General features: G+C 35.9%; 2 protein-coding genes and 2 pseudogenes across 3 annotated transcripts; 3 read left to right on the top strand and 1 right to left on the bottom strand.

The window, feature by feature from the left end:
• The first annotated feature begins 1,219 nt into the window (after positions 1–1,219).
• Positions 1,220–4,098, top strand: LOC114180426 (receptor-like protein kinase FERONIA pseudogene; annotated as a pseudogene).
• Positions 4,099–4,156: 58 nt separating this feature from the next.
• LOC114181147 (PI-PLC X domain-containing protein At5g67130-like) lies at positions 4,157–6,817 on the bottom strand. The gene is made up of 8 exons (XM_028067507.2): positions 6,338–6,817; positions 6,122–6,244; positions 5,701–5,838; positions 5,500–5,598; positions 5,094–5,397; positions 4,723–4,946; positions 4,525–4,611; positions 4,157–4,434 (listed from the first exon to the last, which is right to left on the bottom strand). The coding sequence occupies exons 1-8, from the start codon at positions 6,422–6,424 to the stop codon at positions 4,393–4,395; spliced, it is 1,104 nt and encodes a 367-aa protein (XP_027923308.1). The 5' UTR covers positions 6,425–6,817; the 3' UTR covers positions 4,157–4,392.
• Positions 6,818–10,381: 3,564 nt separating this feature from the next.
• On the top strand, positions 10,382–12,885 carry LOC114182620 (putative receptor-like protein kinase At5g59700; annotated as a pseudogene).
• A 69-nt stretch (positions 12,886–12,954) lies between these two features.
• Positions 12,955–15,662, top strand: LOC114181310 (PI-PLC X domain-containing protein At5g67130-like). Of its 2 annotated transcripts, XM_028067730.2 has the most exons (8): positions 12,955–13,140; positions 13,232–13,354; positions 13,697–13,834; positions 13,951–14,049; positions 14,167–14,470; positions 14,568–14,791; positions 14,895–14,981; positions 15,063–15,662. In XM_028067730.2, the coding sequence occupies exons 1-8, from the start codon at positions 13,054–13,056 to the stop codon at positions 15,102–15,104; spliced, it is 1,104 nt and encodes a 367-aa protein (XP_027923531.1). In that variant the 5' UTR covers positions 12,955–13,053; the 3' UTR covers positions 15,105–15,662. The 2 variants fall into 2 exon arrangements, with proteins under 2 accessions (XP_027923531.1, XP_085528435.1); XM_085672309.1 differs by having other exon boundaries at positions 12,968–13,354; positions 14,895–15,662.
• Positions 15,663–15,908: the final 246 nt, after the last annotated feature.

Below are 15,908 nucleotides of genomic sequence, written 5' to 3'. Positions count from 1 at the left end.
ACCCTGAAATAGTTCTTAGGCCTTTGGCTAACCAATTAAGGCCTACAATAATCAGTTCTTGGATGGAGAAAAAGAAGGCACTGCTTACAAACAATGCAGAAAAAATGAAACATTTGCTTGATAATTTGCAGAAGAAACTTGACGAGGTTTGACTGCTAAAATTGCATCGTTTTTTTTTACTGCATTCACTATTGTTTTGTCTTTATGTAGCTTTCTTTCCTTCTTTCATTTGGGAATACTCTTCTAGACATGTAAAATTAGTGTGTACAGCTCCCTATGTTGATTGTGTATTTTTCTGGCAGTAATTTTCAACAAGGTGTGTCTTGCATGATAGTTTATATCTTGGCAATTTGGAAGGTGATATGCACCGAAGCCAGAAAGAGAAAAACAACAGTAAATCTTTACAAAAAAATTGTTCATATCCTGATGGCTGGTCAATCCATGAAGAACAATCAGGACATCTAAGAATTATCTTGACGCAACAAAACAAACCCTAAGACAACAAATAGAAAAAAAATCGTCATACCTACAATCTGCTACAAACCCGGTCCTTCGTAGAACTGCGACCTTTGAAAACAATGGTTGAACAATGGAGGAGATGCTTCGTCAGAACTCCCTTTCACTCCAAAAGCCGTTGCCGTTGCCGGTGACAATAGAACCTACAACTGCGACTACAAAAGGGGGTGAAATGAGAACTCATACCAGTTAGCGCGGGGGAGAAACGAAAGAATGATCAAATTTTCGACCAAAAAACCATTCGCCATCTAGACTGCACACCTTGCCGATGGGAAGAAAAACGGCGACTGTGCGGAGAGAAGAGGGTTTTCGACTGAGTGCGCGGGAGAAGGAGAAAAGACAAACGGTTGAACTCCTCCACAGCAAACGCCCTCCCTGTCCGCAAACCCTAACCCTTTCAAGGTTTAGTCGCCACAGAGATTCCGCAAACCCACACTGTGCTATCTTCTGCTATCTTCCTTCGCCAGAAGAACCACTCCAGAAACCGTTGGTGTTGCTGGTCACAAGAGAACCTACAACTGCGACCACAAAAGGGGGTGAAGTCAGAACTCATACCAGTGAGCGCGGGGGAGAAAGGAAAGAATATTAAAATTTTTTACCAATAAACCCTTCGCCATCTACAATGCACACCCTGCCGGTGAGAAGAGAGTTTTCGTGCGGCGACTGTGCGGAGACAACAGAGTTTTCGACTGAGTGCGCGGGAGAAGGAGAAAAGAGAAACGGTTCAACTCGTCCGCTACAAGCCACGTCTGACGAAAAATGCTTCAAAAAAATTAATTTTAATTTAAAAAATAAAATCCACCAATCAAGTATGGAATCAAAATATGGAGTCAGGATATCATTTTCTTTTTGTTTTTACGTGTCAAACAAACGTTGCTCTATGAAGATTGAGTTGCAACTTTCTTTCAGGTTTGGCTCTCAGTCCAACGAACCTTCCTGTCTCCTCTGTGCTTCTCAGCAACCACTACAAGCTTATAGTAAATCAGAACATTAAGCCTTCACAATACGACTTCACCCTTATAATGAGGTTCAACAGTGTCACCATCTTCAAATTCTTCCTCCACCTCTCTACACTCTTTACGCACCTCCAAGCTTACACCACAGTCAACAATGTCACAATCAGTTGCGGCACCACTGGAACATCCTACGACGGTGAAAGAACATGGACAGGGGACACAGGTTCAATGTTCTTCTCTAATCAAGACAACACCGTTTCCTCCAACCCAACAACACCACAACCTAATTCCACCCTTAAGGTACCCTACAACACAGCACGTGTGTCTCGTTCCCAATTCAATTATTCCTTCCCCGTAACCCCAGGCTCCTATTTCCTTCGCCTCTTCTTCTACCCAGCTTCTTACCCTTCCTTTCCCCGTACACAAGCATCTTTCACCGTTCATTGCAACCAATTCACACTCTTCTACGGTTTCAACGTCAACGCGGAAGACACGGAATTCATCTTCAGAGAGTACGTGGTCAACGTTCACAACGGTGAGACACTCAACCTCAGCTTCACTCCCTCACAACCTAACTCCCACGCTCTCATCAACGGAATCGAGGTATTTTCTATCCAAAGCGATCTCAATTACACCACACCACATGGTGCGGACTTCAAGCTCGTCGGAACCGATGCCTCGTACAGCGTTACAACCGACACTGTTCTGCAGACAGAGTATAGGATCAAAGTAGGAGGTCAAGGAATTTGGCTGCCAAAAGACATCGGTTTGTTCAGAAACTGGACCGACAAAGACGAACATTATTTAATTGAAGAAGAAAATTGTAGCAGTAATGATCTCGCTGGCGACGTGTATGGTAAGATGAACATAACCTTGAACCATGGTTACGTGCCATCCAAGGAACTGTACAGAACAGCGTGTATCACGGAGAGATCTAAGTTGACTTGGGACTTCCCCGTTGACTCTGGCTTCTACTACTTGGTCAGGCTCCATTTTTGTAAACTTGACCAGAACATTACTGACATCGCTGACAGGTTGTTCTGCATTTACATAGGTAGCGACCTGGCTGAGGATCACGCTGATGTTATGAGATGGAGCAACCAACATAAAGGTTTACCCGTGCAGAGAAATTTTGTCGTTTTGATTCCCAAAATGGATACTCAGAAAATGGTTAGTCTCTCGCTCCAATTGCATCCTTGTTTGAATTCGAGCATTCCGTGCTTGAGCGGTCTCGAGATCTTCAAAATCAGCGACTCCAACAACCTCGCCAGACCTAACGTGCAGAACGATCTTGCAGTCGGAAAGAGAAGGAACGTCTTATCAATCGGAAAAAGCACGAATTACATCACAAAACATAAAATTATCATAGCAGGGGTGGTATTCGTCTTGGTCTCGTTTCTTGGTTTCGCCGTCGTTTGGTGTGTAATATCCAAGTTCAATTTATGCTCGTTCTCAACCAAAGTACACCACCAACTGTCAACCAATTCACACGAACTGTCAACCAACACGCTCATCTGCCGGCGCTTCTCCCTCGTGGAGATCAAAGCCGCCACCAACAACTTCGACGACGCTGCCGTCGCCGGCGTCGGGGGATTTGGCCACGTGTACAGGGGCATCATCCGCAGAATTTTCATGCCGGTGGCTCTCAAGCACTTCAGACCGGGTTCAAATGGCCCTGCAAAGTTCCTGAACGAGATGGAGGTGGCTATCAAGCGCCACAAACCGGGTTCAAAGCAGGGCGCTGAAGAGTTTCTAAACGAGATCGAGTTGCTCTCGCAGCTCCGCCATCGCAATCTTGTTCCTCTCATCGGTTACTGCAACAGCAAGGAGGAGATGATTCTGGTCTATAGTTTCATGGCACGTGGCAACCTCCGGGACCATCTATATAACAGCGACAAGCCTCAGTTGCCATGGAAGCGACGCTTGCAGATTTGTATCGACGCAGCGCAGGCGCTTCACTACCTCCATAGTGGCGCCAAAGCATACACGATCATCCACAGCGACGTGAAAACCACGAACATCTTGTTGGATGAGGAGTGGGTGGCCAAGGTTTCGGATTTTGGGCTTTCCAGAATTGGGCCCATGGTTGAGTCCAAGGCCCATGTCGGCGACACCGCCATGAAGGGAAGCTTTGGGTATATAGATCCAGAGTATTATAAACGGCAATATTTGACGGAAAAGTCTGACGTGTACTCTTTCGGGGTAGTGCTGTTTGAGGTACTGTGCGCTCGTCCGCCACTGATCCGCACCGCGGATCCGATGCAAGAGTCGCTTTGTCATTGGGTTAGGTATTGTTACCAAAATGGGACAATGGCTCAGATATTGGACCCCACGTTGAATGGGAAGATCGCGCCCAAATGCTTTAGAATGTTTTGCAAGATTGGGGTGAGTTGTTTGTCGGAAATTGGGACGCAGAGACCGTCCATGAATGACGTGGTTGGGAAGCTTAAGTATGCTCTGCAACTACAAGAAATTGCAGATATTAGCGAGGCGCATTCTAATACTAAAATCCCATTGTCTGTTTAGGCGAATTGAATTACTTCATTTCTAGGATCAACGATTTTGATGAGGCTGGTTTAATACGATTGTTCTAACAAATGCATATATTTTATGGTTGTTTCAGGAATGTTGAGGTTTTACAACCATTTTTTTACGGTTGATTTCTTTATGTTGTTTTACCAAGGTTGAACTTTTACAATCCTTTGCATTTAAGGACACTCTTCTTAAAACACTTTCCAATCTGCATACAATATGTATCTTCACCTTGAAACATCCAAGGTTTCCTACAAATGTCACTTCCACCTTAAAAGATATTCTGGTAACTACTATTACACATTTGTAGTTGTGAATCAAACATGTAATCTGGTAAAACTGTTTGCATAAAAAGATTCTAAATCTAGACATTTCAGGAATCTTGTGGCTATGCTTTCTTTGCTGAGCAAGCTTGTGAAGCAGATCCAGGCTGAAAACGAAAAGAATCATAATTCAATTGTTGGACAGTTATGCAATAACTTCATGATTGTTTCAAGAAAGTAAAGAGTGAATTCTTTACCACACAGGCATGAACATCATTACAACCGCACAAGAGCTTCCCATTGAGAGTATCCACAGCTTTAAAGGAACCTCCTCCTTCACTTCTCTGCACAATGATCCCCAAATTATAACTGATATTAGCATGAATGAATAAAAAAGTTTCTGCTGCAAACAACAAAAAATAGTAGTGAAAACAAAAAATATGGCAAAGTTCTACCTTGTAATAATCAACAGCAACATAATTTGCCCACCTGTTGCCAGCAGCAACATAACAGGTCTGTAGCATGTCAATGAGACCTCCAGAGTTATCTTCACATGTGATTGCCTTAAGTGGAGCAGACCGAAAATAGTTTACCAAAACCAAGGATTTGCTCTTGTCATTGAGAGCAGAAGATTCTGCTCTACTTGGACAGCTTCCTGCTTTTCTTCCACCATCCCCATCTGATGAATTTAAGATCATCAAAAATGAAAATTGACAATGTAAGGAAGAATAAATGTATAACATATTCTCGTATTTTCCTTTAATTTAACCAGTGTCTATTAAAGAACAGAGAAGCCTTAGAAATTTAGAAGTTGGTATTATCTTACACTGATTTTCAACCATGTAATTCCACTGGTATGCAATGCCTTCACTTTGTTCTTTAGACCTGACAGATGTGAACACTAGTAATCTTTGATTTTTTGCAACCATATCACTCACTAGAGGCCAGTCTCCTCCTTTCTTTGGCATTCTACTCACAGGAAACCAAAACTTCATCAAACCAGCGTCCGTGAAGACTTTTGTCAATCCTTTTGGGGTTTTAACATAATCTTCCAATATGAGCGTGACAATTTCTGTTGGATTGGCTGATAGAAAAGCTGCAATTTCCTTCAGTGTATCTATAGCTGGTTCCTACTTGTTGATTATAAAGTTAGCGTCTTTGTGTTGAGGAACTTGTTGGTCATTCATTAGTGTTTGTAAAGAAACAGAAGTGGGAAGATGATTTTTACATACAAAAGCTGTGAAGTCATAGCACTGGCCTTGAAATGAATGACACAGCCACACTTTTCCATTAAAATCATATGTATCTAGCATTAGTGCTCTAACTCCATTCTACAAATGAAACATTGATGGAAGAAGACAGTGACATTAAACACTTGCACGAGACAGAACATCAGAAATATTAGCAGAAACTAATAATGAATGAAATAATACCTTTAGCTGTTGGGTTACACTGTCTTCTTGGTTAGTGATGGTAACTCGAGGCACACCTGTGTGTGATGGTTCTCCATCAATGGCAAATGCGTTGTGCGTTGTCAAAAATGCATATTTGTTGAACGGTAGAGAGTTATTCTAAACAGAAAAAACAATCAATAAACAACAGATTAAGATGAAACAACTCTAAAGACTGAATTTAAAGATTCCGAAACAAAAGAATAGAGAATATGCACCGACAACTAGTATCCAAACTAAAAAAATACAATTTACTGAATTTTTTTTTACATTTTTCCCGAAGAGGCAGTTAATGTTCAGACAATATAAAATTCACCAGAATCTGAATCACCCCAATTGTCTCTGAATTTTTATCACTTGATAGCATGTTAAGAACTCTGACATTTAAGAAATAATATCTTACAATGAGTTTGAATTGATCTGTGATGGATGATCTCACACACCTAGAGCCTAAATACCCAAGTGGGCAAGAGAAGCAGTAGAGTCCGGCTTCACAATCGCCATTAGAAGAGCACTCATCATCTAGCTGATCAAAGATTCGAAAAGAATGTGATAAAAAAGTTGAAAACAGAGAAATTAAAGGCATAATTCAAAAGCAGATGGTGTAGGGTACACAAACCTTGCATTTTCCATTAGAGCAAGCAGCATCAACACGATAACAAAGCGGAAGCATAACAACCACAAGCAAGAACACACGAAAACCCATTTGTACAATGACTTGTGGGATTCGTGAAAGGACTTGAAATGGGTGAATGAGAAAAGATAATCACAAAAAGGTGTCAAATTTATAGTGAAAAAAAATGCAATGATGGATTTTCTGTTCTGGGTGAGGAAGAAAAAGGAACTCCAAGATTGAAAGGGAAAGAAGGTATGCTGCTTTCATTAATAATTGGAGACAAATCAATTCAAAACATTAGATGTAGTGGTGGACTAATGAGAGTGTGAAAGGTTTGTTAACTTTTCAGTTTTCATAACCTATCGCCGAACTATAAAGAACAACAGCAACGGTTGAAGTGCTGTTTTTGGATTTTTAATAATTAATTTGGACTTTGGAGGACAGAAAATATAAGATATTTTGGTAAGCAAAGAGCACTTCTCTAGGTTGGTGGTTGAATGCATTAATTTAAGCATTGGTTTTCTCGAATATAAGGTTGTGGTTACTGGTTCTTCCACCATTATGGATGCTGGAATAATTAATACAGTGGACAACTACATAACTACATAAAGAAGGAAAAAATATAAATTTAACCATCACTCTATATATATTGAGTAGCTTATGGACAAAAGATAACTAATAATAATTAAATAAACATTTTGTCTTTTTTATTGGTTGGAGTTCCACTCTCTTTTTCTTTTCTCTTTTTTTTTTTCAGTTCGGACTTTAATTATACGACAATCATATTCATAGCCATCAATTCTGAGATTTATGGATGATCCATACGTGTACAAAGAAAAATAAAAGTGATCCATGACTAAAAAGCAGAGGATATTCTTGGCATTTGTGTTTATTCCTAGAGGCTATTGTTACGAAGGGAGATAATCCTCTTTTTATTGAACAAGTTTATTAAATCAATTTAGTGATATTGAATTAATTCCACTATTTTAATATAAATGGTATCCTAACAATTTTACATCTATTAAAGATTTAAAGATAGAGTAATGTTACCCTTTCATTAGCGTCAGCTTATGTCTAGTGTCTAGGGATGTCAACAAGGCGGGTAGGGTACGGGTAGTAGCTCCCCATACCCTACTCGCTGGATAAATATTCGCCCCGTACTCATACTCATATTCGTCAAGTATCCGTTATGCAGGTACTCGTCTATTTTTTTCATATCCGCGGATATCCGTGAGTATTTACAAAATTATTTAAAAAATAAATATTTAATCATAAATTCAAATAAAATAAAATAAAATACATTACTATCATAAATTTTAAATAAAGTTCAAACAAACTCAAGTCCATACAAGTCCAAATAATCATAAAATAAATATAAAATGACGTTCAACACAATGAAAATTCTTTAATTAGTGCTTTAATTAACCAGCCCACTTTTTCCGATTGATTCATGAGACAAAGTTAGGTCAGATGTTTTCTACTAATATATATTTATATATATATATATATATATATATATATATATATATATATATATATATATATATATATAAGATTGTGAATTAAAGTTTAGCGGGTACGGGTATCCACAGGTACGGATATTATGATACTCCTACCCGCCCCATTAGCATGCGGGTATAAAAAATACTCGTACCCGCGGGTAGCGGGTATCCATTTTTAATATTTGTTTCCTACCCATTGCAGATTTTATCTGCGAATACCCGCGGGTACGGATATTTTTTACATCTCTACTAGTGTCCATTTTGGGTAGACGCTATTTTTTAACTTTCTTGTAGTCACAATTACAAAAAAAAAAAAATTGCATGATTGATACTATCATTCATAGAGCCTTATTATATGTATTAGGATTATGTTTAGAATTTGTTTACAACATTAAAAATAGAAAAGTTCAAATTATATTTTCTTAGATTTTAAATTTTAAATCTGACATATAAATTAATTTTAGTTTATAGAAAATTTTATTTTACTGTTTTCTTTCTTAACATTTTATAGAAAAAGAAAATATGTAATAAGCAATTCACATAACTGGATCGAATTCATGTGGACAACAATTTTGATAGAAAGAAATAAGTGGTTGGAATTCATGTGGACAAGATTTCAACAATGGTAGCTAGGATGTGAAAATAGTTTATATCACCCACCTAAATATATCTTTTTCAAACATATATTAAATATTCATTCAAAAATTAAAAAAGTTTTTTTTAATAAATAAAAATACAAAAACTAATTTGTAAAAGTTATTATATAATTTATTTAAAGCTTATTTGTAACTTAATTTTGTAAAGATTTTTTTTTTCATATTTCTTTTAAAAAAAAAGAAAGAAAACTTTACAAACATTTTCTTAAAATAATCCTTATTTATATGAGAAAAGTAATTCAAACCAATATGTGTAATAAACATATCATGCATATAGGATTCATCCTATTTGTATAGGGTACAATTTATAAGTTATCTCCACTTATTAATATATATACCTATTGGAAACCTTTTTAAAATTAAATACAAAACTTTAATTTCTTTTATTTCACTAATTTCTTAGACTAATCCAACTCATTCAAGATATTAATAGAACATGAGAAAAAAAATACCATAAAAACAAGCCACAAATGCATCCACATTCTGAAATAGACAATTAATTAGATATAATGTATCATCCTTCTCAACTTTCGGCTATGCATAAATTAGGGTTCAAGACACGTGGCAACCATGCATAACATTTGCATACTCTTGTTATATTCAACAAATACACGAAAACCAATAATGAAAGAATTATTTACCCAAGTACACTTGGTGCTTTTCAAAACAACGAATATTTTTCGTTAATGATTCATTTTTCATTTAACGGTATTCATTTCCTAAAAATAACGAATAAAATGTTTTTTTCTAATTAAAAAGATACTTTTTTCAAAAGTAATGTGAAGCCTTTTGGATTTTCATAATAGATACAAATATTTTAACCTTTTTCTTATTCATTTGTAATACACCACTTCAATCATTTTTAGATTATCACATCATATTATTAAAAAAAATTAAAATAAATAATTGAATGACAATTAAAATAACGAGTTAAGAGTAGATAAAAAAATATATTATTATCCTTTTGTAATTTTGTCAAACCAACAATGACAACTTGGGCTCGTGGTGAAAATTTACTGAGTTTAAAATATGTTTGGAAAAAAAAAAGTCTAGATGCTTTTAATAGAAGAAAATATAAGAAATATAATAAAAAACTGAAATTAGTTTATTGAACTTCCTTCCTAATAATTTATATAAAACCTTTTTTTACTTTTTATATAATGTCAGCTTTTAAGAAAATGTGATTTCACTTTATATTCTTAGTTTTTTTTCCTACAGTAGTATTACAAATTTGCATCGTTAATGAAAGGCGGAATTTTAGTTTTATTTCTTTTTATTGTATTTAATTTATGTTTTACTTTCTATATTGATGATGTAACATAAATATTGCATGCAAATTAGAACTAGTTTGGTGTATATTATGATAAAAAAGTGGATAAGGATAATCGTAACAATCATAATAAATATGATGACAATAATAATAATAATAATAATAATAATAATAATGAAAGAAGTAGTTATAATGCAAATCACAATCATTATTATGACAACAATAATTGCATCTTAACACTAATAATAATGACAATTGTTAAAATAGTTACGATAAGGATATGATAATAATGGTGACAAAATGATGATAATAATGATAAGAGTGATGTGAAAACGGTGGGAAAATTTTTGGGAACAAGTGGTGATTGCGGTTCCTACAGTAACAATAACAATGGTGATGTAATAAAAAATCTAATACAAGGGACAATTAAAACAACGACAATATAGTATTAACAAAAGTAACGATAACATCCGATGATAAACAATAATTCTCTTCCATTCAACAAATATGCCTTTTTCACAACACACAATCCATTCTTTTACTAGTTAAAGGGTTCTTCAACGTAACTTTTGGATCAGTGTACACTTCCACAAGAGTTGACTTTGTGCGTGATAATTCTCCCAAGGGTAGATGACAAATTGTAGCAATCAATGGCAATCACATTAAAGATCACAACTTTTCAAGTCAAGTCCACAAATTTGACCACAGAGTTTGAATCAAGCCATCCATTCATAGCAGCAAGAACAATGCATCTTCCATTCCACCCCAAAATGGCTCCTTTTCCCTGTCTTCCATTTTTCACCACCACAAAATCCAAAACCACAAGCAACTCTAATCCAATAGAACAGCTCTGTCACCGCTTCTCTTTTTCTGAGCTTCAAGCAGCCACAAATGGGTTCATGCCGAGTTTAATTGTCAGTGGAGAAGGTCAATGCAAGGTCTACAAAGCCCACCTCAAAGGCCATGGAGACGTAGCCATCAAACACTTCGAGATTAAAAGCCCAGATCGTGATATAGAATTCAGGGTCGAAGTCGAGATTCTGTGTCAACTACACCACCCAAATGTTGTTCCTTTGGTTGGTTTCTGTGAGCACAAAAATGACAAGTTTGTTGTGTATGATTATGTCTCCAATGGAAGCCTCCATGATTGTTTGCATGGCACCAACAAAAACAGTGCTGTTCCCTTGTCGTGGATACAAAGACTTAACATCTGCATCGGGGTGGCTCGTGGACTGCACTACATTTACTTTGAAACCAAGATACCCATCATGCACCGTGCTGTGAAATCAAGCAACGTTCTTTTGGACCGTAATCTGGTGCCTAAAGTGGCGGATTTTGGACTTTGCAAGAAGCACCCGCAAGAGGAGTCAAGGCCAAAGCCACCAAGAGTTGAGTTGAGGGAGAACTTGGAGGTTAGTTTGGAATACATGGAGCCTGAGTATTTTATGACTGGAAGGTTATCAAAGAAATTTGATGTGTACTCTTTTGGGGTGGTAATGTTAGAGATTGTGTGTAGGAAGGAAGCATGTTTTTTAACCCCAGGTGGAGATTGTGAGTACCTTGTTAAGTGGGCTTTTGATGATGAAAGGAAGGGGGTTCTTGAGAAGATTGTTGATCCATCTCTTATTGGAAAAATAGCACCTTCTTGTTGGGAAGTGTTCATTGAGATTGTTCAGAGATGTTTGGCTTCAGTTGAAGAGAGGCCAACGATGGGTGAAGTGGTTATGATTCTTGAAAATGCATTTTTGTTGCAAGAGAGAGCACATGTGTGAAAGAGTGTGATGAGCCAAAGGCCATTAGGAAGAGAAATATAAGCAAAAATAATACAGTTGTTGTATTTTTCATGTTTCTGTTCAATTTTTGTGATTTCACAGTTCTTGTAAAGCTTTTTCTTTTTCCATATTTAAGCGCTTCCGGTGGTATATCACAGTAGAGCTATGATGCATCGATACTTCAACTTGGGTCACGTATCAATGTCCAATATAAATCGTGTCTGATACTTGAACGATACTTATAAAGTATTTAATTTATAAAATCGTAATACACTACAATAAAATCTTTGAATAATAACCAATTTTAGTGACTAAAAATAATTAGTCATTATATAATGACCAAATTGATAACTAAAATAGTTTCAAAAAAGTATAATTGGTCTTTAAATTGATAATTAAAATAGTTTCAATTATGAATTGATTTTTAAATTGGTCACTAACATTAGTTACTAGGTTTTGGCTACCAAAATATTTGGTCTCTAATTAGGAAATTTGGATTCACACATTAACAATCATATATTTATTATATTTGTAAGAATTATTGTACATTTTTCAATATTCATATATCATATATTTATCACGTATCGTATCCTATTATTTTGAAAATAAACGTATCGACATATTGAATATATGTCATATCTAATACACACATCGTATCTGTACATCGTAGCAGCAGAGTTATACAAAGCTATGGATAAATTTTTTTAGACTTGAAGACTCTCGGATTATGATAAACCATGCTAGATTTGTCTCCACACATACTACACCCAAACAACGTCTATTATTAAATATACAAAAATATTATTAAACACAATTTTTCTGTCAAAATTTGCAATTTTTTTCACTACACATGACTACACAGTTTCATATAGACCCAAGAGACCAAGTTACAATTCTCAAATCATCTCTTTACTTAATAGTTTTCTACTTTTTTTTTCTTCTTCACTTCTTCACACATGCTTACTTAGGATCAATAAATATTTTTCGTGACGCAAGTTAGTTTCCTGCTTTTTTCTCTTCTAAATATTAGTCCAAAGTTGTCTTGAAAACAACACAATATGCATGTACATTTTATTTATGAGTTTACTTGATTAAAAAAAAAAAGTAATCTTTCCTGCGTTTGTTTGTAACTTACATATACAGGAAAAAGTTATATATTTTGTTCTACCATAGTAGCATCAACAATAGTTGTTGAACCGGAATCTTGTATCGTCAACACCAGGATCTAACACTCAAATAAAAATCCAAAACAGCCCTTCAACTGTTGGTGTCGTTCTTTAAAGTAGAAGATAGCTGGGACACTTTCAGATTCACGTTAGTGAAATACTATTTTGAGTTGCCTTTATTTCCAATAATTAATGCAGCATAAATACATAACCTCTTACCCTTCTGTTGCTCATAAGAATTGAGAATGCCATGAGTCCCTTCCATCTTTTCATTTTTAACATATATTAGAGCTTTTGTGATTACCTTTTCCTTATCACTTCCTTTCAGACATTCCAACTTTGTCACAGAACAAATGAGTTCTCTTCCGTGCTTGCTTTTGGCCATTATTCTTCCCTTGTGTTACTGTGTTGATGCTGCTTGCTCTAATGGAATATGCAAGGTTTGTATACCCTACCACCTCTTATTTGAATCATGCCTTTTACTTTTCAGTTTCAAAATTGGTATTATATTTGTTTTCAATCTTTGATCAGCTAAATGATGAGTGCTCGTCTAATGGTGATTGTGGAACTGGACTCTATTGTTTCTCATGTCCACTTGGGTTTTCAGGCTCTAGGTGTGTGAGATCTTCTGTCACAGATCAATTCAAGCTCATAGTAAGATTCTGACTTCTCCTTGGTCTTTGCCTTATTTCACAAGAAACTGTCACAACACAGGTCTAAAGATTTTTTAAATGCCAACACTTGTCAGGGTTTTGGTTCTGGTGGTGTAGGCTAGAAACTAGTTCCATCATTTTACATGAAATGAATATTAACTGCTATTATTTGAAAAAATCATGAAAAATTTTCAGGACTTTGTATTATTATATTTACTTTTGGATACCAAAAGAGAAACCTAAGCTATAGTATGAGATATGTCATTGTCTATAGAGTGAAAAGGAAATTTAGGAGTGTTTCTTCTTAATCAATTTTTTAACTGTTTGTTTTCTTTCGGTATAGAATAATTCTCTTCCATTCAACAAATATGCCTTTTTGACAACACACAATTCTTTTGCTATTGATGGAGAACCATCTAACACAGGAGTGCCTCGAGCCACCATCACTAATCAAGAAGACAGTGTAACGCAGCAGCTAAAAGTATGTTATTCGTTACTACTAGGCTTATATTCTGTTAACTTCTATGATGTTCTGTTTCTACTACTCGCAAGGATGTTCAAGGTTCATTATTTCTGCCATCTGTGTTTCATCTGTAGAATGGAGTTCGGGGACTAATGCTAGATACGTATGATTTTGATGGAGATGTGTGGTTATGTCATTCATTTCGAGGCCACTGCCATGATTTCACAGCTTTTGTATGTAGAATTCATCTTCCCAGTAATGTTTTCTTTTTGGCCTCTACAAAAATACAAACATTTATGCTAACATTAGTTCAGCTACACAAAGATGCTAACTTTGTATTCTACAAGTAGGAACCAGCTATAGATACACTTAAGGAAGTTGCAGCTTTTCTATCTACCAACCCAGAGGAAATTGTCACACTCATACTGGACGATTATGTTAAAACACCCAAAGGGTTGACAAGAGTCTTTACAGAAGCTGGTTTGATGAAGTTTTGGTTTCCTGTGACGAGAATGCCAGAAAAAGGAGGAGACTGGCCTCTTGTGAGTGATATGGTTGCTAAAAATCAAAGATTACTTGTGTTCACTTCAAGAAAGTCTAAAGAACAAAGTGAAGGCATTGCATACCAGTGGAATTACATGGTTGAAAATCAGTGTAAGATATCACCAACCATTAAATCTTGTGCTTCACAAAAACATTTTTATTCCTTTGTTAGTTTTCCATTTTGGTATGTGATCTTAATTTTCGTCAGATGGAGATGGAGGAAGAAAAGCAGGAAGGTGTCCAAATAGAAAAGAATCTTCTCCTCTTGATGACAAGAGCAAGTCCTTAGTGTTGATAAACTATTTTCGCACTTTTCCACTTAAGCCAATTACATGTGAAGATAACTCTGGAGGTCTCACTGACATGCTGAAAACCTGTCATGGTGCTGCTGGCAACAGGTGGGCTAATTATGTTGCTGTTGACTATTACAAGGTAGAACTTTGGCACATTTTCTCTTTTGCTACTAATTTTGTTGCTGAAGCATAAACTTTTGGTTCATTCATGCTAATATTTGTTATAATTTGGGGATCTGCAGAGAAGTGAAGGAGGAGGACCTTTTAAAGCTGTGGATACTCTCAATGGGAAGCTCTTGTGTGGTTGTGATGATGTCCATGCCTGTGTGGTGAGGAAATTTTCACACTTTCTTTCTTGAGCACAAAGTTAGGAAATAACTCCACGACATTTGATTCTTTTCAATTTTCAGTCAGGGTCTACTTCACAAGCTTGCTCAGCCCAGAAAGCATAGCAAGTAGCAACAAGCTTCTTGTAATGTTTGAGTGTTTGAGTCTGTTTAAGTGTAATATCTTGCCTTCATTACCACGTTTTCCTGGTTCGATATAATCATACAAGTACTACTGTATGCCAGTGCTACCGGATTATGAGTTTGTATAAATTTGTAATGACATTTATATAAAACTATCAATGTTTTAAGATAATGGTACTTCTTCTAAGCAAATGGGAAAATCTTTTAAGATTTGCACTGAGCCATGCGTTACTCTATATTCTAACCTCCACTCATAATGATAGAAGTTCTATTCTGTTGCCATAATCCTACTAATTTTTGAGCAATTTGTGAGGAATTCAAATATGGAATTGAGAATCTCACATAGAATAGAGATGAGTAAGATGAACATGCCAAAAAAATAAAATAAAAAACTCACAAACCTATTGTTTTATGGGCTTTTTATAAGAGGTGCCTATGATATCTCATGTATGTTGACTAATGATTCAGAACTCATCATATTCAAATTTTTTTGGTTACAAACCAACTCTCCCCAATTCCAATCGTAACTATATGGTTTAACTTTTCCAATATTAGTTTTGTGTTGGATTTTAACCCGACTAACGTAATGAAATATCAAGAAATGTTGATAGATGAATTAGAAATTTCATTTCGAACTCTTATTTTGGAAAGCATATATTGGACAACCGATAATGGGGCATATAAAAACAATTGGAAAGACAAATAGTTTTCTCATGACAACACAGCTCAAATTTCTATTATCCTTATTAACGCAAAACACTTTCTCAAAGTTAGGGTTGTGGATGC

Source organism: Vigna unguiculata, chromosome 4, assembly GCF_037176805.1.
Source record: "Vigna unguiculata cultivar grain cowpea cultivar isolate G323 ecotype 2 chromosome 4, ASM3717680v1, whole genome shotgun sequence".
Taxonomy (NCBI): domain Eukaryota; kingdom Viridiplantae; phylum Streptophyta; class Magnoliopsida; order Fabales; family Fabaceae; genus Vigna; species Vigna unguiculata.
This window is presented reverse-complemented; position numbering and strand designations above follow the sequence as displayed.

Bases quoted from the DNA above. Each gene is read 5' to 3' on its own strand.
- LOC114181147 (XM_028067507.2), bottom strand. From the start codon at position 6,424: ATGGGTTTTCGTGTGTTCTTGCTTGTGGTTGTTATGCTTCCGCTTTGT. The intron at 4,612-4,722 runs GTAGAACTTTGC...ATCATTGTGCAG, and splicing joins TTGCTGTTGATTATTACAAG to AGAAGTGAAGGAGGAGGTTC. The intron at 4,435-4,524 runs GTAAAGAATTCA...TTTCGTTTTCAG, and splicing joins ATGATGTTCATGCCTGTGTG to CCTGGATCTGCTTCACAAGC.
- LOC114181310 (XM_085672309.1), top strand. From the start codon at position 13,112: ATGCTGCTTGCTCTAATGGAATATGCAAGGTTTGTATACCCTACCACC. The intron at 14,050-14,166 runs GTATGTAGAATT...TTCTACAAGTAG, and splicing joins GCCATGATTTCACAGCTTTT to GAACCAGCTATAGATACACT. The intron at 14,471-14,567 runs GTAAGATATCAC...AATTTTCGTCAG, and splicing joins TTACATGGTTGAAAATCAGT to ATGGAGATGGAGGAAGAAAA.